We start from the raw sequence: 27,665 nt of genomic DNA, 5'->3' as shown, positions 1-27,665 counted from the left end.
AAAAAAAAATTCAGAGAAAAAAATACTAAAACTGTTACCAAAATTTAAAGAAAAAACTGTGTATTTGATGACCACAGTAAGCTATATAGCCCCAGCTAGGTATCATTTTATAGTATGTTCATTCTACTCACTGAGGTTTGTGCCTAAAGTCAGACATGAGTTCTTGTGCATGTAAATATCAGCTGTGCTTGCTATTGCAAATATTTAGACAAATTAAGTTCATTAGCAAATCAATTAAATGGGGGGGATAGGCATAGAAAAGCAAACAGGGATAACAGACAATGGGAGGAGGGTTGGACAGGGCAGAGGGTTAGGGATAGGGAATCAAGGATGGCAAAAAAAGAGAAGAAACTCAAAATATACAAGACATAAGAAATGGAAAATTGTTTGTTGATAACACATATGTTGATGTACTTGATTGAGCCAACAGACAATGTATTTTGGATGAAAAATTCATTTTGTATACTGTAATGATGTATAGCATATTAATGTTAAAAAATAAAAACAAAAACAAAAAAAAACAAAAAAACAAACAAACAAACAAAAAGAAATAGGGGGAAAAGTACATATACAAAAAACCAAAAAATGGAAAATGATTTGTTGACAATAACATATATGATTAAGCCACTTTACAGTGTATTCTGGATGGGAAAATCACATTTTGTATGCTGTAGTGATGTTCAGTGAAAGAATGTAAAATAAATAAATTAGTAAAAAAAAAGATTTAGGGGTAAGTGTTTTCATTATCTATACTCTCTCGATCCCCTTTCCAACAATTAATAACTTATCTGTGACATAAATAGTATTTTTTTTTTACAACATGTCAGTAACTTTGATATTTTAGTATCAAGTAAATATGCCAAACTGCTATTCAGGAATCTATTAAAATAACATTATACATGTTATTACATAACATAATATTATGGACAAGACATGTGTTTGGGAATCAACTTCCATTTCAGTCTTGCTATCTGAGTGACGTTATGGAACAGAAGTACTTTATCAGGAGTACCAGAACAGAACCAATGTGTCTACTTCAAATTACAGAGTTCAGTAAGACCACTCAGGACATGGGCTTCACAAACTGTCAAGTGCTATAGAATATCAATCTTTAAGTTGATTAGTCTCATGAGAATGTATGTGGTAGAAAGCTCACCTTGGTTTGAATCATGCCAAAACGCTGCTCTCTCATTTGAGTCACTATATCCATGATGTTGAACTGTAACAAGATGACAGTAATTTTGTATTATCCATGCAGAGGGAAAAACACAAACCCACCGATTGCCAAATGAGTGCTCCAAAACTCCTTCCAGTAAAAGAGATGTCGAGATTTACAGAAAGTTTTCATTTCAGTCACAAGAAAGTGCTATTTTAACTAGTCCAATGGATAGAGAAAATGTTTTAATAGGTGTTGAAGAGAAAGCAGGAAGCAATCATTTATAAAATGAATGCTCTCCCAAAGAAACAACAGCAAATTGCATAAACTTGGTCATCCAACAGGAGAACTAAGCAGCACTGTCCTAGAAAAGCACGAACTTTGGCCACAACAGTAGTGTAGCTGTTTCTCATATGAAAGTCCCTGTCAGGTCCAATGGAGACCTAAGCAACAATCAGGCCAGGCCAGATTCTGCACCTGCATGTGGAGACCCACACCACTGGATGTGGCTTCCACTGTGGCGTGGGTCCATAATGAGATGAGTCCAGAAACTCAGGGTAAGTGTTTAGAAGTTCTTACGGCAGTCTGACACTGGCGGGCATGAGGGAGCGTGAGCAGCTGAACGAGATACAGGCCAGCTTGCACACTGCTGAATCTGTCTACAGAGTCACACTGGTGTGTGCTGGTCACTGGCTGTGTGCAGCAAGACCACAGTATTTAAGGTTCATCAAGTAACACAAATCAGTATTTAAGGTTGATCAAATAACTCAAAAACATGAAAATCAGAAAAACTTTAGCATTTCTTTAATTTAATTTAATTTTTCTAGAGTTTTTCTATAGGGTGCAAGTGCTCATTAGAAAGACACAGGGAAACAGAAAGCGAGAAATCACCTCCTAGGAGGGAAGGCCATGCACCAATCACTTCTCCATTTTCCTTTCAGGATTTTGGGCAACCACACATAAGCAGTCAGTGTGAGTTTTAAGCTGCCAGGTCCAGGACTTGAACTGTGGTCAGCCATGTGGGAGTCCAGAAATGTAATCATCACACTATCTACTAGTCCCTGCATTCCTTTATTTTTATAACTTGTCATTTAATAAAACAATTTAATTTTAATTAAGCCTCTTAAATAAACTTTTTTTTATTTTGTAATATAGATACAAAGGAAGTCATACAGGGAAGTCCTGGGTCTGCTTCACCAGTTTCCTCAATACCATCCTAGATAACATAGTGTAATGTCAAAATCAGGAAACTGGCATTGGGACAATCCACATCACTTACTCAGATTTAACTCGCTTTTACATAAAGTTGTGTATATGTGTGTGTGTGCATGTAGTTGTGCATATGTGTGTACATGCACATGTGTGTGTGTATGTTTGGTTCTATGCAATTTTATCACATGTGAAGATTCACATAACCACAACTATAGTCAAGATACAGTGATCCACCATAAGACTTGCTCAGACCATCCCTTTAGAGCTGTACCCACACACCTTTGACAACCAGTATTCTGTATTTTATCTCTATAGTGCTGTTATCTGAAAGAAGTTTTATGAGTTCACTCATACAACTAGTTTGTTTAAATAGCATGCATCTTCTTGCTGAAGAACAGATGGGTTATTTATAATTTGGGGCTATTATGAATACAATGTACATAAACACTTGTGTACAAGTTTTTGTGTGAATGTAAGTTTTCATTTCTCCAGGATAAATGTCCAAGAGTGTTATTGCTGAGTTAGATGGTAAGTTATTTTACTGAGTTTTCAAAGCAAATTGAAAAATATTTTACAGAGTGGCTGTATCATTCTACATTCTCAATGTATGAGTATAGATAATGAATAAGTGACCCCATAACTCCACATCTTCACCAGCTTTTGGAGTTGCCACTATTTTTGATATTAGCCTTTCTGATAGGTGTGTAGTTATATCTCATCATGATTTTAATTTACAATTTCCCAAAGGCTAATGAAGCTGGGCATCTTTTCATCTGCTCATCTGTATACTCTCTGATGAAATGTATGTTCATGTCTTTTATCCACTTCTGATTGATTGATTGATTTGGTTGCTATCATTTTTACCATTGATTTTGTGGGTTCTTTATATATTCTAATGCAAGGCCTTTGTCTTGCAAACAGTTTTTCCCAGGCTGTAATTTGTTTTTTCATCCTCTTCATAGAGTCTTTCAGAAAAAAAAAAATTAGTTTGCTTCCCCTGTAAGTTGAGTGATGGTAGCATGTCTGTTCTACAGCACTGGATGTTCTACACAGAGCAATGAATCCATAAAAATAAATAAGTATACAGATCATAAAGGAGGAGAAAAAATTTTTAGCTAATAACACAACTGATTATGCAGAAAATCCCAAGAAATCAAACAAAACAAAAGACTTCTTAGAACTAATTAATTAGTTCAGTAAGTCACAGCATACACAATCAATACACATAAATCAATTTCATTTCCACATACTAACAACAAATGTGGAAAATAAAACACCATAACCACTTAAAATCACTCCAAAGAAAATGAACCAGGGTAAGTCTAACAAAATACATACAGGATCTTTATGCTAAAGATGGCAAAATGCTGATTAAAGAATACAAAGAAATAAAAGGAAACATATACCATGTTCATGGAGTCCAAGAGTCAATACAGTAAAGGGGTCATTTCTCCTAAAACTGAGCTACACATTTAAAGCAATTTCTATTAACATCCCAGAAAGCTTTTGTAGATAGACCCAATCTCATCCTAAAATTTATGGGAAAACACAGACCTTAGAATAGCTAAAACAATCTTGAAAAAGAATAAAGTGGGAGGAATCACTCTATCTGATGTTAAAACATACTAAATAACTACAGTAATTTGAAGTGTGGTATTGGTAGAACGGTAGACACAGTTATCAATGGGACAGAGTCATAAACAGTATACAGAGCCATAAACAGCCCCATTCAAATATGTCCAATAATTTTTTTTCAAAAGCACAATAATAATTCAGGGAGGAAGAATAGTTTTTATAATAAATGGTGCTGGAACAATTAGAAATCTATAAGAAAAAGGGGAAAAAAGTGAAGTGAACCTTGACCAAAACTTCACATCTTATATAAAAATTAACTCAGGAGAGACCATGGGCCTAAATGTAAAATATAAAGCTGCTGGATTTTTTTAAAAGCAACAGGAAAACAACTTCAGAACCTAGGCTAAGTGATGAATTCTTAGACTTGACATCAAAAGTATAATCTATAAAAGGAAAAAAATGATAAAATGAAACCTTATAAAATTAAAAATTGTTGTTCTTTTGAAAGCTTTTTAAAAATGTATAATTTGGGGTTGGCAGGTGGCATGGTGGTTAAGGGCACTGGACTCCCACATGGCCAACCGTAGTTCAAGTCGAGGCCTGGTAGATTGCTTTCTCAATTTCTCTCTCTCTCTCTTTCTCTCTGTCCCTCTCTGGACAAATTTAAATAAATAAATAAAGTTAAACACAATTTATAAAAATGTGTAATTTAATATTAGACAAAGTATGGAAATAAATTTGCATGATTAACTTTTTATTTTAATTTACTGATGATAAAACAAGTGTTACAGGAATGATTTGTCAAAGACAAGACATGGCTTTATGAATGTGGCGTATTTAGATGAGCAAAGGTGGTGATGGAAGTGACTACAAAGAAATGAAAAACAGAAGAGTTCATATTAATTTTATCTGAGATTATGATTCCTTGAATATTAAGTTTCTAGTCATTATTGATTATGAAGTGCTAAAACCACACTTATGTTCTATGCAAAGATGTACTGACCAACAAAACAGAGGAACTATTAAGACTTAGTGTCACTGACATTAAAAATAATAAATTCAAAGACAAAATAATTATTTTAAAGAATATTAAAATAAAATGCAAAGTTGATGTCCACTATTTCACACACAGCATTAATGCTCTTCAGACTTATTGAAAAAGAATAGTTTGAAATGCTGAGAATAGAAAACCATATGTAATTGTCAAGACAATGGTGAAAAACTGTGTACTAAAGATGTTTTCTTGGGACCAGCAGTTAGTGTAATGGTTATGTCACTGAACTCCCACGTAGTCGACCATGGTTCGAGTCCCAGACCTGGTGGCTTAAACTCACACCGGGCACATGTGCGTGCGTGCCCAGGATCCCGAGAGGAGAATGGAGAAGCAGGGATTGCAGCGTGGCCATCCCCCCTGGGGAGTGATTTCTCGCTTTTTGTCTCTCTGTCTCTCTCTTGTCTGGCAAGCACACGTGCCCTATAGCAAAAACCTCTTAAAAAAAAAAAAAAGATGTTTTCTTGGAAATTTTGGAAAATACATGGCAAGAAAGATACTTACCATTTTCTAATGATACCATAGTTTGATGATTTCGCAACTGGCTAAAGATAGGTAGTGGTACCAACATGTGGGACGAATAAAAGTAGCAAAGTATGTAGCACTGTAATTTAATAAGTGCAAGTAGATACTGCTCACATAGTGACTCTTCCAGTATATGTGCAATGTAAATTATAATGTGATAAGAAGGAAAAAGTCTTCATTTTCTTAGCTTGCCAAACAAATTAGTTCCATACTGCATAAAAATGTAAAGTACTGTATTATCAACAAATGTGTTTGAATTGTAAGTTTTATGTAGGATGATTTTCTACTAGTAATGCTACAAGACATGCAAACAGTCTGAGATAGTTCCACAGATTAAGGAATTCGTGCCAGTCTTCAAGTCTTGTTCAAGAAAGAAAGAAAGAAAGAAAGAAAGAAAGAAAGAAAGAAAGAAAGAAAGATCCTGTCATCCTGCTAGATGAACTAAACAGTGTGCTCAGTGAAAATACACATCTCTTGTTATGTAAGGTGTGATGTACTAAATTTTGGATTATTCCCTTAATTCAGTGATAATTTATAGCTAATAGTTAATAACTGTCATTGTATGCTGAAGATGGTGAAAAGGGGGAAAGTTCTGCTGAGAATGTTTGAACTCCCAAATAAACTCACGTTTAAGGCAAAAACTGGTATGCTCCTAGTGTTTTAAGGATTTTTAAAGTCTTAATTAAAAATTAAACTGACTATAAAAATTACAAGAAATGGGGAATGTTTTTATATCTTACCATTATAACTGGTAAATGAGTAATAGCAAGTCACAGATCACAGCTCGTCCACCCTACACATCACTAGTATGCAGCTTCTACCAGGTGAGACTCCACATGTGAGTTCCACAACACACACACTGGTCTACACCCTGCCAGCAAGCCAACCCACTGGTCACACTTTGGTTGCCACAGTGATGTGTGAGCTGCTCTGGAAGTTTCTAAACACATACTCCCTGTTTTTACATACTTATCTCACTGCCAATAACAAACCGCTCCGGTGAGCAAACCTGAGGAGGGGGAGCACAGGTGGGACTGTTTTACTGATGACAGTTCAGCGCTCTCTAGCAGTCAATAATGAAGCAGTGGGTGTATTTTTAACTACTACATTTCATAACTCTAAGCATCCTTAGTCATAAGGTGCATGGCTCATAGCTGGCACGTGACTGATTAGAAGACACATTTGAGGTTTAGAGAAGCCATAATGTGGGAAAACACAGTGGTCCTCAGAAACAATGAAGTATACTTCCAGTTTTTTATAGTTTCTAAAAGGGATGGAAAATAAAGATAAGTATAAACAAATTAAGAAATTGTAATGGACAATATATAAACCAAAGGAACATTATGCTAACACATTTTCTGTTGAAAGGGTAGAACATTTTAGTTACAGAAATAAGACAACATCAGACACATACTAGTCAATTTTCAGCATTTTTTAGTGGACCTGTTTTTCTTTTTTTTGGACATCCAATTCATACTCATTCTTTGTAATGATACTGAGTATGCTCTGGAAAACTATCCCTCCCTCCCCTCAACAACATGATGGCCAGTGGTCCTGATGGGGCATCCAGTAAGAGGTTCAGGGAAGGGACTAAAACCACTGGAAAAGTGGAATGGAATATTGGCCAGAATACTGGCTCGAGCTTCTGAAGAAGAAAGCTCCTCTGTCCTCCAAGGGGTAACTGGAGTAGACTTTTCTACTCCCTTTTCTGTGTGGTCTGAGGATGAAAATGTAGAACAGAAGAGCCCTGCCGTGCTGGGGCACACCTGCACAAAGCCTGAGCTGGCAGAGACTGGACACCTGTTCTGACACAGCGTAACCTCCAGGACGTGCCTGCCAGGGCAACTGTCTCATGGCCCGTTTTCTCACGAGTGACGTGGGGACGTTCGCATTCCTTGTGGCCATCATAAGAGCCGTTTTCCTCTCGGTCCTGCTCAGGGAACAGATGTCTCCCTCCCCTCCCTTCTGCAGCACAGGAAAACAGTTCAATAAGTAAGCCTTTTGACCACAGATCTAAAGTCACATCCCCTAATCAGTTAGTCTATAATAAAGAAAAAGAGTTTAATCACCGTATGTCTGATTCCTGCATCTATCTCCCAGCTGACTCCAAACTGAGGAGGAAAGTAAAGGATTGGTAAAGATGGACTCAAAGTCAACATTATTAAGACACGTGCCGTACACAGGAGAAAGGTGGGCTTGAGAGAGGATGAGCAATTCACACGGTCACCAACACCTAACACATGTGGCAAAACTGGCAGTCAGACCAGGGCCCTCATTAACTCTGAAGTCCACATTTTCCAGTGTACTCACACGCATGTTACTTCCGTTCACTAAGGCAGGCACGTTGCACTGACATTCTCTAATGAGATTTTACAAGCTGTGTGTGTGGGATGCAGGGGAAGAAGAGGACAAAGAGCGCACTTTTGCTATGTACTTGGAAGTCCCAGATACCATCCAAAGCCATTTACATCCCCACACTGCCCCCAGCATTCTCCACCAAGTTAAGTGACAATGAGTATCCAAAGTTCATGTGCTTTCTATTTACTAAGCGGCTCTTCCAATATTATCAAGCTGTTACCAACAGCACTGGGTTAGCTGCTCGGCAGACACACTTACTGAATAGTTCTTTTCGATGGCACACAGCACGACATCCACACATATGAACACCCCTGTCCTGCCCACGCCGGCACTGCAGTGAACCACCATGGGCCCCGTGAGGTGGCTCTTCCTCACGTAACGGACATATTTTATGAAATACTCTGCTGAGGCAGGAGTGCCATGGTCTGGCCACTTGGTGAACTGCAAGTGTTTCACAAAGTGACTGATTCCCGTCTGTTGAGAGACAGAAAGAGAGGTTTATCAACTTCTTACATTAGAGATCTCATTTAAATTTCTGCGATACTAGTAATAATACTAACAATAGCTCCATGTGTAATATATAAAGCTTTCAAAGAGTATCCAAATCTCATTTTGATGTTAGTAAGAATTCCAGAAGCTGCCAGAAATAGAAGTATTCTCCATTTTACAAAGGAGTGCACAGCAATGATAATACAAATACCAATTCTGATGAGCAGCATGAACTGGGCACTCTGTGCCAGGTCCTGCAGTCGAGACTTCACACAAACTACCACTCAGCCTTCACATCAGCCCCATGCAGTAGGCATTATTTCTCTTCATTTTACAAATAAGATGGACTGAAGGGAACAGAGAGATGCATGCTAGGTCAGTGCCCACACAGATGGAGCTGAGACTGCACGGCAGGCCTCTGAACACTCTTCCCCACTACCATGTGGTACCATGAGGCTTCAGGAAAACGAGGACTTCAAACAATCACAAAGACGGGCTGACGTGAGAAGTAAGACTGGAAGGAGACCTCTTAGCTTACATACGACGCGTACCACACTTAATAAAGACGGCATGGCCCAAGGCAATGACGACAGGGTGGTCAAGAACCGTGCGTAGCCCCTTTACTGTGCTGAGTGTCCCTGAAGTGGACTCATGAAACTGCTAAAGCCGACCAAGCACTCTGAGTTACCACGTCCCAGCCAAAGGCATCGTCACCTTTCCCCAGGTTGGGCTCCCATCTCCTCTCACTAGGGACCTTGTGGGAAAACTCAGAGTGGGTTTCTCTCTCCTTAGCTTCTCTCTAAAATGCCTCTTCTTCCTGAGTTTTCTTAACAAAGATGCTGGTGTTCAGAGCCCTCTTCTAATTTAAGGTACCTACTGAAACTTGTGTCGTTTAATTTTCTGTGTCAACTTAGCTGGGCTGCAGTACCCAGAAATTTGGTCAAACACTAGTCTAGATGTTTCTGTGATGGTTATTTTTTTCAAATGAGAATTAAATTGGTGGTCTTTGAGTAAGGCAGTCTATCCCCCAGTGTGGGTGAGCCTCATCTAATCAGTTGATGGTCCTAACCAAAGACTGATCTCCTTGAGCAAGAAGCATTCTGCTTGCATTTCTCTTTTCTACTTGAACTGTAATTTTTTTCCTAGGTCTTCAGCCGACTGTCCCACTCTGGAGATTTGTGAGCCTTCCATGATCTGTGAACCAATTCTTTAAGAAACAGTATCTCGCTCGTATTGCCCTCTCTCTACAAATACATACAAAGCTTCCTGGTTGTACTTCTCTGGAGAACCCAAACTAATACAGACTCCTCCATGGATTTATGTAATATAATTTTGTACCTGGAATCATAAATCTAGAAAAACCCCTGGACACTTTGGTTACTGATGTTTTCTACATTACATAGTATTTAACAAGGGCAGAAATGACCTCATACCTGCAAATGGCAGTAAGGAAGAGGGGTCGTGTTTTTTGGTTTTTTTGTTTTTTGTTTTTTGGTTTTTTTTTAGAGGTTTTTGCTATAGGGTACGTGCACTCACTAGAAAGACAGAGTGAGACAGAGAGACAGGAAGTGAGAAATCACCCCCCAAGGGGGATGGCCATGCTGCAGTCCCTTCTCCATTCTCCTCTTGGGATCTTGGGCACGCATGCACGCGACGCCCCTGGCATGAGTTTAAGCCACCGTGTCCAGGACTTGAACCGCGTTCAGCTACATGGGAGTCCAGCGACATAGCCATTATGCCAGCTGCTGGTCCCGAGGGCTCATGTTTTAAAAATTCTTCCAATGTAACACCAAATAGAAAATTCAAGTTTGAATCATTGGCACACAAAATTCAATGATGAAAACAAACACACATGTCATTTGTAACTGACTTGTTTGGTGTCTTCTTTCCCCACCAGACTGTAACGTCTCTTAAGAATTAAGACTGTGTCTGTCTTTTTAGCTTCAGGGAAGTGCATACAGGACACGTTACAGACACACCTAGCTGCCCACTTCTCTTTCCAATTTATTATTCCTCTCCTTGTGTGAAAACCCCTTTCCCTTTGAGTTTCCTGTCTTCTAGCTTTATCTTCGCATTGCCGTCACCCCGTAACTAACCCTCCCATCAAGCCTCTGCATTCACTGAAGAGCACGGTCTTTCTACCAATTCGGACATCATCCATGGCAAATTTAGAGTCTCAACAGCCCAATGGATACTCTCACATCATAGTTTTTTTTTTTTTAATTTTTCTCCTGTAGGGGAGATCACTTCCTTTCTTATAGCCCCCACAATGGTGACTACTCCTTGGACTTACCGTTATCTGTGCTGTCTAGCATGAAAAATCTCCCAATTTTACAAAGCCAACATCAGCTTCTTACCAGTTCTTATGCTACCACTTCCTTCACTTCAACTCCAACAGCTATGCAGCCAAATGGAGCTCTCCAGTCCTTTCCATCCTCTAGTTACCCCCTGTTGACTGGCCCCTGATCCCATTCATACCCCTAAGCAACCTTGGCTTTGTGGCTAATTATCTGAATCATTCTTACTAAACTGTAAAATCCTTTGATCCTTTGAATCTTGCCACATTTACTAGACAACATTCCTTCTTGGGTCAGTCCCATAATCTGGGTTCAGGGGTCCCATACTTACCTTGCTGGAAACAAAATAATCACATAGTTGCATATTTTGTTGCTATTACAAACTTATGGGTCCAATGTCAGCATCACTCAGAAACCCCTTTGTTGGTCACTGGCTGTGCTCCAACAATTGGCTTCTCTGGTGATGGATGTAAACCTCACCAACCTCTTCAACTTCCAGTTCAATTCCCATCCTCTTTATTCCTACTGAATATATATATATCGCCTAACTGCTAATCCAACCCACTAAAGGGATAGAAATCATCACTCTCTCCTATAAACCATTCCTTTCCTATTTTCCCAAATCCAAAACTTTTCAACAAGATGCAAATGTTCAGATCATTCCCTGGATCCCATGTGGCTAGCAGCCTGAAAAACATGCTGAGCACATGTGAGAATGTACCCCAAATCTTAACAGAATGAAGAAATGGAGGAAAAGGGATTGCAATATGATCAACACCCCATGGGGGGGCGCTGATTTCTTCCTTTCTCTCACTCTCTCGCTCTCTGTCTCCTTTTGGAGAGTGCATATAGCCTCGGGAAATTAAAAATTAATTAATTAAAGAGACAGAAATGCACCATATATGTGCTAATATGGTATCCGCTAGCAAGATGTGACTAACAAGGATCAGAAATGTGACTACTGAATGTGAGGAAATTAATTTGTTATTTGATGGAAATTTAAATATTGTAAACTTAAATAGCCACATGTTACCACCATTAAAAGAGTGTAATTTTCAACTCCTTCCTCTCATAAATCACAAGTCAAGAATCATGCATAGGTCTGCCAATTTTACCTGCAAGCACCTGTGTCTGGCTTTCCCCGTGCACTGCCAGCTGCTCTAGTCATGCTACTCACTTCCTGAAATTCTTCAAAGTGTTCTAGTTATCTTCATAATGAAAGTCCTGCTCTCGAGTTGAAATCTAAGGCCGTTCATGTGCTAGTTTGTTCCTGCTTACTTTCTATAGCCTCGGCTTTCCCCAGTGCACTGCCAACTGCTCACTTCCTGAAATTCTTCAAAGTGTTCTAGTTATCTTCATAATGAAAGTCCTGCTCTCGAGTTGAAATCTAAGGCCGTTCATGTGCTAGTTTGTTCCTGCTTACTTTCTATAGCCTCGTCTCATCTCTTATTTCTCTTTGATACTCGATTGTTCCATTCCAAAGACACTTAGCTACTTAACATTTCTCTATATACACCCTATGCTATTTTATACCCTGATCATCAGCTTTTTCTTTATTTCTCTTTTGGAGAGATGTCACCTCCTCCAAAAAACATTCCCCAAACCACAAGTAAAGCTAAGTCCCCTTCCAAACACTCACATTACCTCATACAGAGCTCAACAGTGGCACTGAGCACAGTAACAGAAGTGAGTGTACCAATCTCCCACTGTTTAGTAAGTACCAGCAGTGTTGGGCATAGTGAGTAGCCCACTTGAAAGACCATCACACATCTGCCATACTTAGCAGAAGCAGCTGGAGTTGTCCCAGGACCAGGCAACTTCTAATGCTCTCTCTCTGTCTCCATTTTTATCTCCAGTTACAGTGTAGGTAAGCGCCAGTAGTGCTGGTAGCTTAGTTTCTGGTGCCAACGAGAAGTAAAAAGAAGTTACTCAAAAGAGTATCCTCAGTATATATTCCATAATTTGCCCAGTTTCTGTTCCTAACAAATTTGTTCATGTCGTAAAATAAAGATCTAATGCTGATTTTTTAAAAACTTACGGACTTATTCACCACTTGAAGGATTCGAATGATGAAATACGGAAGTATCTGGTAGTTCTCCAGGAAGACACGGAAGTGTTTCGATTCCAAAGGCTCCTTCAGAGAAATAGGCCAGTAATGGTGGCATTTACTAATCCCACTTTCTGTATCTCTGGTTATCATGGCAATAACATTAGAATTATTTTCCAAAACCATTTGCCAAAAGTCATCTGTGGTACTTGGCAGTGGTCCTTGGGCCGCAATATAAAAATACTCTTCTTCATAATTGACTATTCTAATATAACTAGCATTGATGTAGTCCTTGCTTTTTCCAAGAGGTACACGTGTTGAATCATCTATTACAGAAACAGAAATATCTGATAGATAATTGAAAAATGGGATATGCAATACACCCAGACCTGACGAAAGCATTTCACACAGGTAAATAAATACGTGACTCTTAGACCAACAAAGAAGACGGCATAGAGCAACTTTTCAATTTCTTCCCTCCCCAAAACCTATTTTGACGTAAGAAGTATGTAATTAAGGAAGTTTTTTTTCCCCCATCAGTTTTTAATAAACAGAGGAGGTCATCAGCATCTAGGCACTTTGTGAGATTTCTGTTGGAAATGGTACAGGTAAAATTAGGCCAGGGAGGTTTCTACTAGTTTGCAACTAAACACAGCAAAGGGGGAGCCCTCTGTGGGAATGAATGGAAGACATTATGCTACAAATCTCAGAAACTTGCAAGCCCAGAGAAGGGAGGGTGAGGGGGGAAAAAAACAAAAACAAAAACAAAAAAACCACACCGCTAGAGTTGATGGGAGACAAATCCTAGAATTAACAGAGTTCTACCCATTCTTACACACAAGGCAGTCAGCTTTTATGTGCATCTTCAGTTTTCACCTGGTGAAGTGGCACATTAATTAAAGCAAATGTGTTGTGTCGGCAGATGCTACCAAGAGGATTTGCCCTTAACACTGAACTCATGTAACATGAACTATTGTATGAGAGGGGGAAACTACTTTGTCCACTAAAAATCTCACTGCCCCAGTAGCTCTTTATTCACTTGAAATAAACACTCATGGCAAAGGGTCCTTCCCTGACACTTAGCTCTCTCCCCAATAGCCTCTTCCTACTACTCAGAGCCTCATGGATTACTTACTTAGCAAATATACCATGACAACAATAACCGAACAGGGATTTAGGTGATGTCTGACAGACCCACTCAGATTCCATCACAGTACATATGAACTTGCCCCTTCTAAATAAGAATAGGAAAAACATTCAGTACATGTATAAAGATATCCAATATTTCAAAAAAGACAGCTATTTTTAAAAATCATAGTAAATATCTTCTGTTATATAAAATGAAACAATATCTTAAAAATTCCTATTTGTATGCAAGTGAAATTCAAGAGAACACTATTTTGTTATTTAAAAATATATATCCATATTTACTGACACATGTTACATTATTAAATTATGAAAGAGGTAACAAAGTGATTTACAAATTCAATGCAATTCCTATAATAAACCAATGATGTTCTTCACCAAAATACAGAAAAACAATCACAAAATTTGTCTGAACTACCAATGACCCCATCTCTCCAAAGCAATGCTATTGGAGGCATCTCACTACCTGACTTAAATATATGTAACAAAACCATAATTACCAAGACAGCATGGTGCTGGCGCAAAAACAGACACACTGACAAATGGAATAAAATAGAGAATCCAGACATAAACCAAACAACCTATAACCAACTGATTTTTGATAAATATTGCAACACCATCCAATCGAGAAAAGGATCAGTTCAATAAAGACTGCTGGCAAAACTGGATATCTGCTTGCAGAAGAATGAAAGTAAATCACAGTTCCTTACCATTTACAAAAAATAACTAAATATGGATTAAAGACTTAAATGTAAAACCTAAAACTATAAATTACTTGAGAAAATTTCAGGGGAAACACTTCAAGATATCAAGATAGGTGACAATTTATTTAAATAAGATCCCTAAAGTATAGGCAACAACACTAAAAACAGGGACCAGCAATTGGCATAATGGTTATGTCACTGGACTCCCACATAGTCAACAGAGGTTCGAGTCCCAGACCTGGTGGCTTAAACTCAAGCTGGGTGTTCGTGCATGCATGCCCAGGATCCCAAAAGGAGAATGGAGGAGAAGGGATTGTGGTGTGGCCATCCCCCTGGGGGGTGATTTCTCACTTTCTGTCTCTCTGTCTCTCTCTGTCTTTCTGGAGAGTGCATGTGCCCTACAGCAAAAACCTCTCGAAAAACAAAAAACAAACAAACAAAAAACAAAAACAGACAAGTGGAATTACATCAGGTTAAAAAGCTACTATATAGTAAAGGGAACAAAAAACAAAGTAAATAAACAGTCCACAGAATGGAAGAAAAATGTTCGCATACTATACTGCTCTCCTGGAAAAATCAAACAAAAAACCCGAATAATTTGATTTTAAAAATGAGCAGTCAATCTGAACAGACTATTTTCAAAGGAAGACATACAAATGGCCAAAAAACACACAAAAAATGTGTAACATCTCTTTTCATAAAAGATATGCAAATCAAAACCACAATGAGATTATCACCTAACCCCAATTAGAATGGCTATGATAAAATAAGAATAGGGACCAGCAGGTGGTGAAGGCACTGGATCCCACACAGCTGATGTCACAGTTCCAAGTCCCAGACTTGGCAGCCAGAAAAACATGCTACATGCATGTGTGTGCATGCCCAAAATCCTGAGAGGAGAGTTGAGGAGAAAGGGTTGCAGTGTGGCCATCCTCCCTGGAGTGGGGGTGATTTCTCACTTTCTCTCTTTCTCACTCTCTTGTGAACACACATGCCCTACAGCAAGAAACTAAATAAAAAAGAACAAACAAAAACAAAGAATCATGGGACCAGCAGTTAGCATAATGGCTATGTTGCTGGACTCCCACGGAGTCGGTTGCGGTTCAAGTCCCGGACCCAGTGGATTAAAACTCACGCCAGACGTGTGTGCGTGTGTGCCCAAGATCCCGAAAGGAGAATGGAGAAGGGATTGCAGCATGGCCATTCCCCCTGGGGGGTGATTTCTCCCTTCTCTGTCTCTCTCTGTCTTCCCTGGGAGCCTACCCGCCCCAATACAAAAAAAAAAAAAACAAACAAAAAATAAAAAAACAGAGAATAAGTAATGACAAGGTTGCAAATGTAACCCTCATGCACCACTGGTGGGGATATAAATTAGTATAGTCACTGTGGAGAACAGTAAGGAGCTTCTTCGTAAGTCTAAACATAGAATTTCTATAAGGCTCAGTAATTCTGCTCTTGGGTTTTTATCCAAAGCACAGAAAATCACTTGGTCAGAGAGACATTTGTATGTGTTTACTGTGCCATTATTCACTATAGCTAAAACATGGGATCATCCTAAGTGCCCAACAAACAATGACTGGTTTAAGAAAATGTGGCACATATACACAATGCAATACTACTCAGCCATAAAGAATAATAAAGTTCTGTCATTTGATAAAAAAGTGGATGAACCTAGAAGATATAATGCTAAGTAAAATAAGGCAGACTATGAAAGACAAATACCATATGTCCTCACTTAAAAGATACCAAATGTCTGCACCGTATAGCAGAAACTGAAGGATTCAAAAGCATAGGAATAGAGACAGTAATTATAGATACTAAGACCTGCTTGAGAAAAAGAGAGAGTTTCATGAGAAAATTTATAATGGACACAGGAATGCATGTAAATTAAGGGAAGAGGTATATCACAACAGAGTTTAAAAAAATGAACACTTTAATACATATTTCAAAAAAAGTAGTAGAACTATTAACAAATGTACACAACATAATGTTAAATGTTGGAAAAGATGAATGTGTATATATCCTTGATCTGATTATTATACACTGTATACATGATATAAGAAAACCATACTATAGCCCACAAAGATACACATCGATTAAATACAAATCAGAAATCATAATTTTAAAAAAGTTAAAGGAAGAGAAAGACAAACGCTGTATGTCCCTGCTTTACATATACTGAATGCCTACACTTTATGGTGGAAACTGAAGGACTTACGGCACAAAAGTAGAAAGAATAATAATAGATACAACAAGCTACATGGGGAGGTGAGGGAGTAGGAGGATTCAGGAGAAAATGATTACAGACACAGGAATGCATAAACAAGGGAAATGGGTTATGAACTGGAGACCACAGCAAAGTAAAAAATGTCATTGGCAATTCAATATGTACTTACAAAAAATTTCTAAAAACTAGTAGAACTACTATCAAATGTGTATAACATTATATAATGTTCAATGCTGAGGAAGATGACTATGTCAATATTGGTGATTTGAAAATGTCACACTATGGGAACCAGCAGTTAGCGTAATGGCTATGTCGCTGGACTCCCATGTAGTTGACCACAGTTCGCGTCCCGGACCAGGTGGCTTAAAACTCACGCCGGGCGCATGTGCATGCGTGCCCAAGATCCCGAGAGGAGAATGGAGGAGAAGGGATTGTGGCGTGACCATCCCCGCTGGGGGGTGATTTCTCGCTTTCTGTCTCTATGTCTCTCTCTGTCTGGAGAGCGCACACATCCTATAGCGAAAAAACCTCTCCAAAAAGAAAAAAAAAGAAAATGACACACTATGCATGTCTGAAAGACCACATCGTACCCTGTGGCAAGTATTCATCAAAACATTAGCATGTTAGCAGTGGTTATCTTATTATCTAAGTAATGAGTATATACTACTTTATAGTAAAAAAAAAAAAAATTTACCCTGAAAAGGGAGATTAAATATGTAAAAATGTAAAAATCTAAAATAATAAAAGCTTACTTTCAGAAAATAATCACAATCAACTCAAATTCCTGAAGGACAAGATGAAGAGGAAAACAAATAATTTAGAAAACTGTCTTAAGGAATTTTCCTATAACTCAGAAAAATCTTGTAAAAAATGTTACAATAATGATTAAAATACAAAAGGACTCCAAAGGGAATATATAAAAAGAATTTCAGTGGGAGATACTTAACCTAAGTGATCACAGATAAAACCTTCCTAAACAGAGACAGTAATAGAAGACAGTGAACATGTACGCCAAGCCCAGTGGCGTGGTATTTTGCATGTACCACCTCATCGACTTCAAAACAGTCCTTTAAAGGTGGTGCTGTTATACTCACAGTTTTCAGAAAAGGTCCCTATACTATGTAAGTTGTTCCATATTATTAAGTAATCCTTCTAGACTCCACACCCAAATATATTTACGCTCAAGAGTCCAAAAATGATCTCATGCTCTGCTGTCTCTAATGGAAGACCCAAGTTTGTAGACAAAAAGGCCTCACTAAGTGTCAGGCAACATTAATAAAGAGAACCACTATGATATCTGAACCAGCAGAGCATAAAGTCACAGAGATAGGAAACAAAAATTATCCTAGTGGATCACAGGGGTAGTGATGAGTGGTGTCACTCCCATTCCCACTCTTTGACTGCTGAATCCCAGCTATGGCAAAAACAGCATCATATACTGGATATTGATTTGGGCATACACAGCTGTTGAAGAACATTGTCCCAGCACTGCAAGGTATTGTCACCTAGCTGACATGATAACTGATTCTTCAAAAGGTCATTCAACCATTCTGTCAAGCCAGTTTCTTCAAGATGATGCGAAATAGGAAAAGATCAGTGGATTTCATGAGCAATAATAGCCCATTGCCACAAACCTTTTGCCATAAAGTGAGTTTCTTAATCATAAACAGTGCTGTCTGGAACACCAAGATGGGTGATGAAGCATTCTGTAGGTCCACAGAGGGTCAACCTCGCAGAAGCACTGCATGCAGGGAAGGCAAACCCAGGTCCAGAATAACTGTCTGTTCTAATATGAAAAAAGCACTGTTCCTTCCACAATGGAGGTACAAGGCCATCAATCTGCTGTTGGGTAGCCGGCTGGCCATCCCATGCAATGGGGTCACATCAGATACTTGGTGTTGGTCTCTGCTTCTGCCAGATTGGGTATTCAGCAGTGGCTGTATCCAAAACAGCCTTGGTCAGGGAGACTACACTGCTAAGCCCATGACATCTATCCCTATTACCATGACCACTTTGTATATGAGACCCCAGGGTGATGACAATAATGATTAAACTGCAAAAGGACTCAGAAGGGAATAGGGAATGGAGAAATAGTCTAACCAATACCTATTGTACAGGTTAGCTTATTCACTTGATTACTATAGCCTTCATTTGCTGAGGTCACCTTATTCCATGGGAACACAAACATCCTTTCTGTTTCTTTGCTATAGTTTCATCCTTTTCACCCAATTCTCTCCTTTGATTACCCATTTTTATAAGATGTTGTGTGGGTCTACTATTATTGAAAGACAAGGAGGCAACACAGCTATACACATGAAGAGATACTTACACAGTAACCAATCTCCAACATAGTTTTTTTAAAGTGACCTGACTAGTCACTTATCATGATGTGTATCTATTATTTACAAAGAGATTTGGGAACGGGAGAGATAGCAGTGATGTTTGTTAGTGTTTGTTACTTCATGCAATTAATTTTTCATGACAACTGAAATTTGAATCATATTGTTGCAGGACTGGTGTTACTTAACTAAACACAGTACAAGTTGAATACCCTTAATTCAAAATGCTTAAAACGAGAAGTGTTCGGTTTTCAAGTGTTGGGGTTGTGGAATATTTGCATGATCATGTGTTATCTTGGGAATGGGAGCCAAGCCTAAACATGTATGTGTCATATACACCTTACACTTAGGCACTATGTATATGCTTTTATATAATATTTTTGGGTTGCAGCATTTTGATTATGACCTTTCATATGATGTCAGGTGTGCAATTTCTCACTTGTGGCATCTTGTTGGCATTCAAAAAGTTTCAAATTTTGGAACATTTCAGATTTCAGGTATTCAGATTAGGAATGCTCTACCTGAAACAATTTGTGCATACTGAGCCCACACAAAGTAAAGAATCTTTTTATGTGCAGTGCCCCAGAACATGTGGATTCACCCACTCAGTGTTCTCACGTCTCTCAGATAAGAGCGGGTAAGTTATTTCTTATTAAGTTTCTTGCTTTTGTTAGGTTTTTGCCATAGGGCACATGTGTTCCAGGAGAGAGACAGAGAGGCAGGGAAAGTGGGAAATCACCCCCCAGGGTGGATGGAAATGCCTCAATCCCTTCTTCTCCATTCTCCTTTTGAGATTCTGGGTATATACAGGTGCCCAGCTTGGTTTTAGAGCTGCCAAGTCCTGAACTCAAACTGCAGTTGGCATATGGGAATCCAGAGCCTTAACCGTCACTCTACCTGCTAACTGCTCTTAATAACTTTCTTAATGTGAGTCTCGCTCTTCATGTGAGTCTTCAGAAACTTTTCTATAAATTTGAAAATTTGTGGTGAATAAAACAAAAAAGCTTTCTATGATTGTTACTCAAGCAGGTTGTTTTTCAGGTTAAATCAGTGGCTACATCAGTGGACTTCAACATAGAGTTTGGTTGAGTTACAGTTTATTTTGAGAAAAGTAAAAAGCTCTATATAATTTCTGCTATTTTTTAATCATTTAACTTTATTTTTTATATTTTTGTGTCCCTTTAGTTGTCCATCCTTTTATTCTCTTAATAAAGAGTTCAGACCAGATCAATGTAATGTGTACCCTATATCACAAAATGAGATTCTCAAAATCTTGAAAGCTCATCTTCAGTCTCTTTAACAGCTAATCGCACAAACAGCAATAGAAATTAAATAATTGGGGCCTTTGAATTTCTGGAGTAGCACCAATTATTGGCATTCATATTAAAAGGTCTAATAGTAGCTTCATGCTCTGATTTTTAAAATATTAGTTGGTATATTTCTCCATATTTTCCCCATAGAAGAAAGCAGAAAACATAATTTAACTATATTAGGAAAATACTCATTATTTTTATAATCATAAAGTTCTTTTAGATATAAATTAATCAACTAACATGAAGGCATTTGTCCAGTTAGGCAGTGTCATCATCAGTGGAAGAAACAGAAATGAAAAGAATTGAACATAGTTTGGTAAATAGGGGAAGGTGCTAAGAGACCACTTGAGAAACACCAAATCTAGCTTTCAGGACAAGAAGGCCTAGCCAACTTAGCTATGAAAGGCAGCAAGGATTATGTTGGTAAAGAAGGGAAGCAGGATGGTTCTAGCAAGAACCACAGGTTCAGAGGTATGGAGGCAAGAAAAAGAGAATGATGAATTCCAGAAACCAAAAGAAGTGTGGGAGAGTTGAAGCTGGAGAGGCAGAGATAAAATTCATATACCAGGCTGAAGTATTTTATCAAAACAGTGACAGCCAAGGACGAGCAGCAGCCTTTCAGTCTCTTCTTATACCTACTTCTCAGACCGTGAACCATCCAAAGTGTAAACTCTAACAGTCCAAGATATCCACCACTTTTGGTACCCCAGGCTGGACCACCTTCCCTGGTCATTTTGTTCAGACACACAAATATGGTGGGACTATCTATATCTTTTGGCCTGGGCAATAAAGCCACCAATTTACCTGCCAACAGAAGACTGCCCTTTCATTGTCTCCAAAGGGTCCTACATTCCCATGTTCAGTGGAGAGTATTGAAACACCCTGACTTCCTTGCCCTGTCACTCACAGAATTTATCCATCTTAGGCCATCCAAAGAGCAGAAATAAAACATGACCACATAGATTTAACCTGAGGCAGGAAGTCTCATCCCATTGAGTCACATTTCTTTCAAAGTCTGAACTTTACCAAATTAAATTTACCATTTTTCTTTCTCCAGCTTGACCTGTGTTCTACAATATATCATATTTAATGTACCTACCCAGTTGCTTAAGTCAGAAAATAGTGAGTCACCTGCAGTATCCAAGAAGTGAACACTAATCCTTTCGATTCTACTTCCTTCAGACCTCTAGAATCCTCTTTCAAGCTTGTATTCTGCTGCTCACTGAAACTGAGCCTGTTATCTTTAGGCTAGTTTCTGTCTTCTTCACTACCTCTTTTTCCCATCCATTCACAGCAGCTGCTGAACTGACTTCTTGAATGCAAGTCAGAACATACAACTCTCCTTTTAACGCTTTTCCTTGGCTCTCTCTTATAACCTAAAAACAGTGGCCACAGAACTGTATCCTCTCCATATTCTAGCTTATATCATAGAATATGCCCAGGCCACTCATGCTAGCTACTAGAGCTCTTCATGGTCACAGGTCAGAAAATCTCAGGGAGAAAGTCATGCAACTCTCTTATCATCTTTTTCCAAATGTAAACAGGAACATAACCAAAACCATTTGTAACTTACATGGAAGGATATCTCGATATCTGTTTTTTTCTCTGTTGCTTGGTTCCTTCCCAGAGTTGAACTCACCAGGCAGATTCTTAAGCTCTAAACCCTTTAAAAGGTTAAAAAATAAATAAATAAGTATAAAAATAAATAAATATATATATATATGTATGTATGTATAAGCCATATATACAGTGTAACAGCAAAAAAAATCTGCCTTTGTTTAGTATTTATGATCCTTAAACCCCCATATGATATGACCTCTTATTTAATAAGCAAAGAAATTAGAACCCCATTAAAAAGTGCTATATAAACTATTTCAAATTTCAGATACTAATTAATGAGGTGCTGGATAAGAAAATACTAAATTCTTTGGAGATGCTTTCTCCCCTAAACTTTATTATTTTTTTCATAAAAAGAGAAATGCAATATTCACTTATTAGGTCCTACCATAAATCCGTCACTTTATAAACAAAATAACAGCAGCAAAAACATATAAATAAGCAGTGGCTCAATTTACTCCTTTCTCTTGAAGCAATTATAGTTGGCACCCCAACTGAAGAATTTCCTTACAATTTTTAATTTTTGTTTTTACCAAGTGCAAACTCAACAAACATTCACTGAACATTTAATATGTAGCTGGGTGCTGTTATAGATACTGGAATATAATAACAAGCTGGAAAATGATCTCATCCCTAAGGGGAGAACACAGTAGTTTGAGGACTTATAATGAAAGCTCATGTGACCACTGTACAGAGATACGAATATAAACGACAGCACTAGACAGTGCCTGAAAATACATGAAGAGGTCCTAATAATAAAACATCACCTGAATGAGCCTTAGTGAGGCATCAGAAGTTAGCTAGCTGAAAGGTGCTATGTGTGTGAGGAAGGTGAATGGGTGTCATTCAAGGAGGAAGTCACAGAGGAACAGATACCCTCCTGGGGAAACAGGGAATAACGTGATAACAAAAATGCATGATTCAGCCCAGAGGTAAACTAAGAGTCCAAAGACCTGCTTCGTGCACAGAGTAAACTGGGGCTCTATTAGAATATTGTAGATCAATATTGAGAGGGTTCACATCTCCAAAGCTTTTTGATAACTCTTGCATACCAAACTTGTACCACTGGTCTTTAACTAAGTGCTAACAACCAATACCATGGGGAACATGATGTCTGTGAAGGTTTTAAGCAGTAGAATTATACAATTGGATTTGTACCTTCTTAATCTTTCTGAAAATTAATTCTGAAATTAGCTCAGAAATAAATCTGTAGGAACCTAGAAAAATTTCATTACAAGGGACCAGCAGTTAATGTAATGGCTATGTCACTGGACTCCCAAGTATTCGACCGCAGTTTAAGTCCCGAACCCAGTGGCTCAAACTCACACCAGGTGCATGTGCGTGCGTGCCCAAGATCCCGAGAGGAGAATGGAGGAGAGAAGACTACAGTATGGCCATCCTCCCCGGGAGGGGGGAGGGGGGTGTTTCTCGCTTTCAGTCTCTCTGTCTCTCTGTCTTTCTGGCAAGCACATGCACTCTATAGCGAAAAACCTCTTTAAAAAAAAATGAGGGAAACCTAGTTTTAAGTGTTAGACTACAAAGCTACACTAATTAGGAGTTGGCACCAGTATCTGAATAAACAAATCAAAATGAAAGGTCCAAGGATAAATTAAAATATATTTGTGACTTTAGTGTATGATAACAGTGGTATTTTCTATCATTAAAGAGAAGTTTCTGGAGAGTCTTAGGACACCAGACAGCTATATAATGCTAGATCTCTACCAAACATCTTTTACCGAATTAAATTCTAGCTGGATCAAAGATGGAAGCACTAAAAACAACAACAGTATGGAGTAGTTATGATGAACCTAGAGTGAAAGTAGCATTTCTAGGGACAGAAAATCCAAAGCCCTCAAAGTCTGCCATATTTGACCATTAAAATTAGCGATTTCCTTTTGGCAAATACGTATGTCTGTGTGTGCACATGCACATGCTCGTGTAGATGTGTATGTACCAAAAACAAAAGTGGAAAATCTTATATAACACACATAAAAAAGAAATAATCTCTTTATTTTATAAAGAATTGTAACCAATAAGGAAAAGAATTCATAGAAAATCGGGCAAAGAATCAGAACTAGCAGTTCACTGAAAGAAAAAACATGGAAACAAGTAAATGAACATGGAAAGATATTCCTTTGTTCTCAAATAAAGAAATGCCAACCCACAAGAAATCATTTGTTATTTAAGAGATGAGCAAAGAACCAAAAATTTAATAGCAAAAAACACTGACAGTATTTCTAGGAATTTATTTAAAAAATGCACATAGGCACAAGTACATGAAAAGGAATGACTACTGTTCATAATGGCAAAGACCAGTACAATCTGAACATCCAACACAGGGAATTATTAATATTTAAAGAAATGATAGTATGTGTTCACATAATTAACTACCATGCAACACTTAAAGAATGAGATTGGCATCAGCAGTTGGCGTCATGGCTATGCTGTTGGACTCCCATGTAGTCAACAGCAGTTTGAGTCCTAGACCCAGTGTCTTAAACTCAAGCTGGGCACATGTGCATGCATAGCCGAGATCCTGAGAGGAGAATGAAGAAGGGATTGCAGAGTGGCCGTCTTACTGGGGGGTGATTTCTCACTTTCTGTCTCTCTGTCTTTCTGGCAAGCGCACATGCCCTATAGTGAAAACCTCTCCAAAAAAAGAATGAGATATAGTTATATGTGCTGTAAATATATTTTTAATGTAGATAAGTCTTTTAAAAAGTGTAAGTTAGTGAGTAAAGTACATGTTAAAAATTTTTCTGGAAACTTACATGACAAAGTTAATAGGAGAAAGGGGCCATAGGATGTCTAGGGGAAGAGAGAGCAAGAGAGAAACTGTCTATGCACTTATTATGCTTTTATCCCATTTGACTTTTACCATACGCACCTATTACTTTAAAATATATATATATATATAATATTAATATAAAATAAAAACAATGTATTCAAGCCAAAAAGAAAAAAATAGGAAAAAAAACCTTCTGGTAATGATATAGAAAAAGAAATTGCATATAGATGTTTGTGAAGACCAAAATATTTACCATGAACTCCTGTATGATATCATATTGTGCTATTTTTTTCTTAATCATTTTCAAACAATTCTTGGTGGCTAATTGCTCATGAAAATTGAATGTTAATGGTCGAATATCAGCCAACTGAGCAAGCTCCCCTTCCGAAACAATTACTTGTATACCTAAGAAAGAGGAAAATTCACATTTGTAAGTTACTTGTGTATACATGAAGAGAGCTTTGATTTTTGTTGTCTCTTAAGCAAAGGCACAGTCATTTATAGGTCAATGGAATTTTATTTTTCCAGAGTTGAAGTGCTTATTAATTTAAAAGTGACTACACCTTTGTTTTTGAAAAATCATAGCTGTACCTTGATATTACACAAAATCCACTGTTCTTGGAGAAAACTATTTAGTGCTCTAATTATGACAAATTCAGTATATTGAGAAGTGTTCTTTTTTAAAAGAATTATTTATTTAATTTTGTTTATCATCATTATTTTTTTTTAATTTGCCATAGGGCACATGTACTCATGAGAGAAAGAGAGAAAGAGAGAGAGAGAGAGAGAACACAAGCAACCAGATCTAGGACCAAACAGTGGTTGGCTATGTGGGAGTCCAGCACCATTTCCACCATACCATGTGCCAGCCCTAAAGTGTTCTATTTTATAATGTAAACTGGTTATATGATTGACAATTATTCCAAGGCAAGAACGTATAAGACTTGGATAAGGAAAATGTGAGAGCTTTTATCCCATGGGACCAAGTACCTAGAAGTCCCTAGAGTCTGATTTAGGAGGATATAGAGTCCAACCCACATTTATTCTAAAACACATCAAACACACATATACACACATACACCCCAAGGATATAGCGGATCTATAAGATATAATTACTAAGACTGAGTAATAGACATATATGGACAAATAACCAATAATAAGAGGATATATTCTGTTTAATAGCACACATAGAATTATTTTTAATGATGATCTTTTAGGTCGATGGACTGCTTTCCAAAGTCTGCAGTATTACACATCATGTCCACTTGGCCAAAATGCAATAAATCTAGAAGTTAACAGTAAAGGAGTATTTTAAAAGTTTTGAAATTTTTAGGTGAAATGTTCAAGCAAATTCAGTTCTCAAAATCTCTTTCCAAAGCACAATAATATGAACATTAAAGTATTCAGACATGATTGTTCACATTAATTAATAGTATGAATATAAATACTAGCATTAATACCACCAAAAATATACAATTAACAATTAAACAAAGGAGACATAATTTTCTAAGAATACATGCAGCCTGAGAAGGTCACCTTGTCTTGGAACCCTATTATATCCAGAAGGTTTTATTGAATGAGTGGGGGCTGGGATAGACAGTTACAGAAATCCTGAAATTTCTCACACATAGCTCTAGCATTAGTATAAGAAGAGGTCTAAGCAGCCCAGAGAAAGTGATAAAAGCCCCCCAAGTGTAGAAGCCATTTTGATCACCTTCGATCCTCAACAGAAAAGCCTTTAGAGCTTCCAACCATGTTCTAGCTTTGCTGGAAAAAAGCTAGGAGAATGCAGAGAGGAGAGGACAGAAAAAGGAGAATGAATGTGAAAGATACTGTCGCAATTTTACCCTGATGCGTAGTTAAAACCATTTGTGATCATTCCACAATGTCCTTGCCAGTAATGATTCAGAAGCAGGCAAGTGATTAGGTTCAAGGGGAAGTAGGAGAAGTTTATTTGGGGATCATGGGAAAGTGACACAAGACTTTCTCTAATTCCCATCCCTCTGTTCTGAGATAAACAAAGTAGAACATGACCCTAATTATTACAGGCAGCCTTCTTATGACCATAAAAGGAAGCAGTCAATCATAGCAAATATAAAAAACATAAAGAACCTATGTTGTTAATGACATCACTGAGCCAGTGATCACATTGAACCTGGAATTTATCTTACCTGTGGACTTCCATTAGGGTGAAAAATATATTTCTTTATGATCAACATAATTTTAAATCTGTTTTATTTTTTTCTTGTAGCCTGGTCTAGAAATTCCAATAAGTGTACATATTGGAGCCATTTGGTGGTCTGGTGGTTGGGCTGGATCCCATTTAGCCAACTGTGTGGTTCAAGTCCCTGACCCAGTAGCTTGAAAGACACACCAGGAATGTGTGCCGTGTGCCCAGGGTCTTGGGAGGAGAAGGGACTGCAGTGTGGTCATCTCCCCTGGAGGGGTGCTGTCTCACTTTTCCTCCCTGCTCCCAGCAAGCACACTTGCCCTGTGAGAAACTGAAGGGAAAAAAATTGTATAGCTCGAGCTTTGGATGTAGATAGTGACAATCATTTCAGTCAGATTACTGAAAGCTATTTAATCTACTATCTGATGATGGTATCATCGTTGAGAAGGCTTGAAGAACAAGTGTTTACCCATTATGACTTAAGAACACCACCATGGAATAACTGATCAACGGAAGAGCTGCTTTTGCTACACGAGGAAGCGGGAGACCATTGCTCTTGCCACTAGCTCCTAGACCATACCAAAGAATTAGAATGTAACCAACTGAAACACTACAATTGTTGCTAGTGATATACCAGCTGAGCCATGAGGA

At 38.1% G+C, this 27,665-nt stretch overlaps 1 protein-coding gene across 10 annotated transcripts in view; it reads right to left on the bottom strand.

The window, feature by feature from the left end:
- Positions 1-27,665, bottom strand: part of PTPN20 (protein tyrosine phosphatase non-receptor type 20) — a 103,986-nt gene that overhangs the window by 7,939 nt on the left and 68,382 nt on the right. For 8 of the 10 annotated variants that reach the window (XM_027771526.1, XM_027771524.1, XM_006147735.3 and 5 more), the window contains 5 exons: positions 25,098-25,249; positions 22,013-22,103; positions 12,702-13,036; positions 8,136-8,351; positions 1,157-1,219 (listed from right to left, as the gene is read on the bottom strand). In XM_027771526.1, coding sequence (XP_027627327.1) covers positions 1,157-1,219; positions 8,136-8,351; positions 12,702-13,036; positions 22,013-22,103; positions 25,098-25,249 — 857 coding nt within the window. Of the gene's footprint in view, positions 1-1,156; positions 1,220-6,541; positions 6,784-8,135; positions 8,352-12,701; positions 13,037-22,012; positions 22,104-25,097; positions 25,250-27,665 lie in introns of those variants that run through there. The other 2 variants (XM_027771527.1, XM_027771528.1) reach the window with 2 other exon arrangements.

The sequence above is a fragment of the Tupaia chinensis genome, unplaced genomic scaffold (genome assembly GCF_000334495.1).
Source record: "Tupaia chinensis unplaced genomic scaffold, TupChi_1.0 Scaffold000221_1, whole genome shotgun sequence".
NCBI lineage: Eukaryota > Metazoa > Chordata > Mammalia > Scandentia > Tupaiidae > Tupaia > Tupaia belangeri.
Note: the sequence above shows the minus strand (reverse complement) of the source record. Positions and strands in the feature narration are given on the sequence as shown.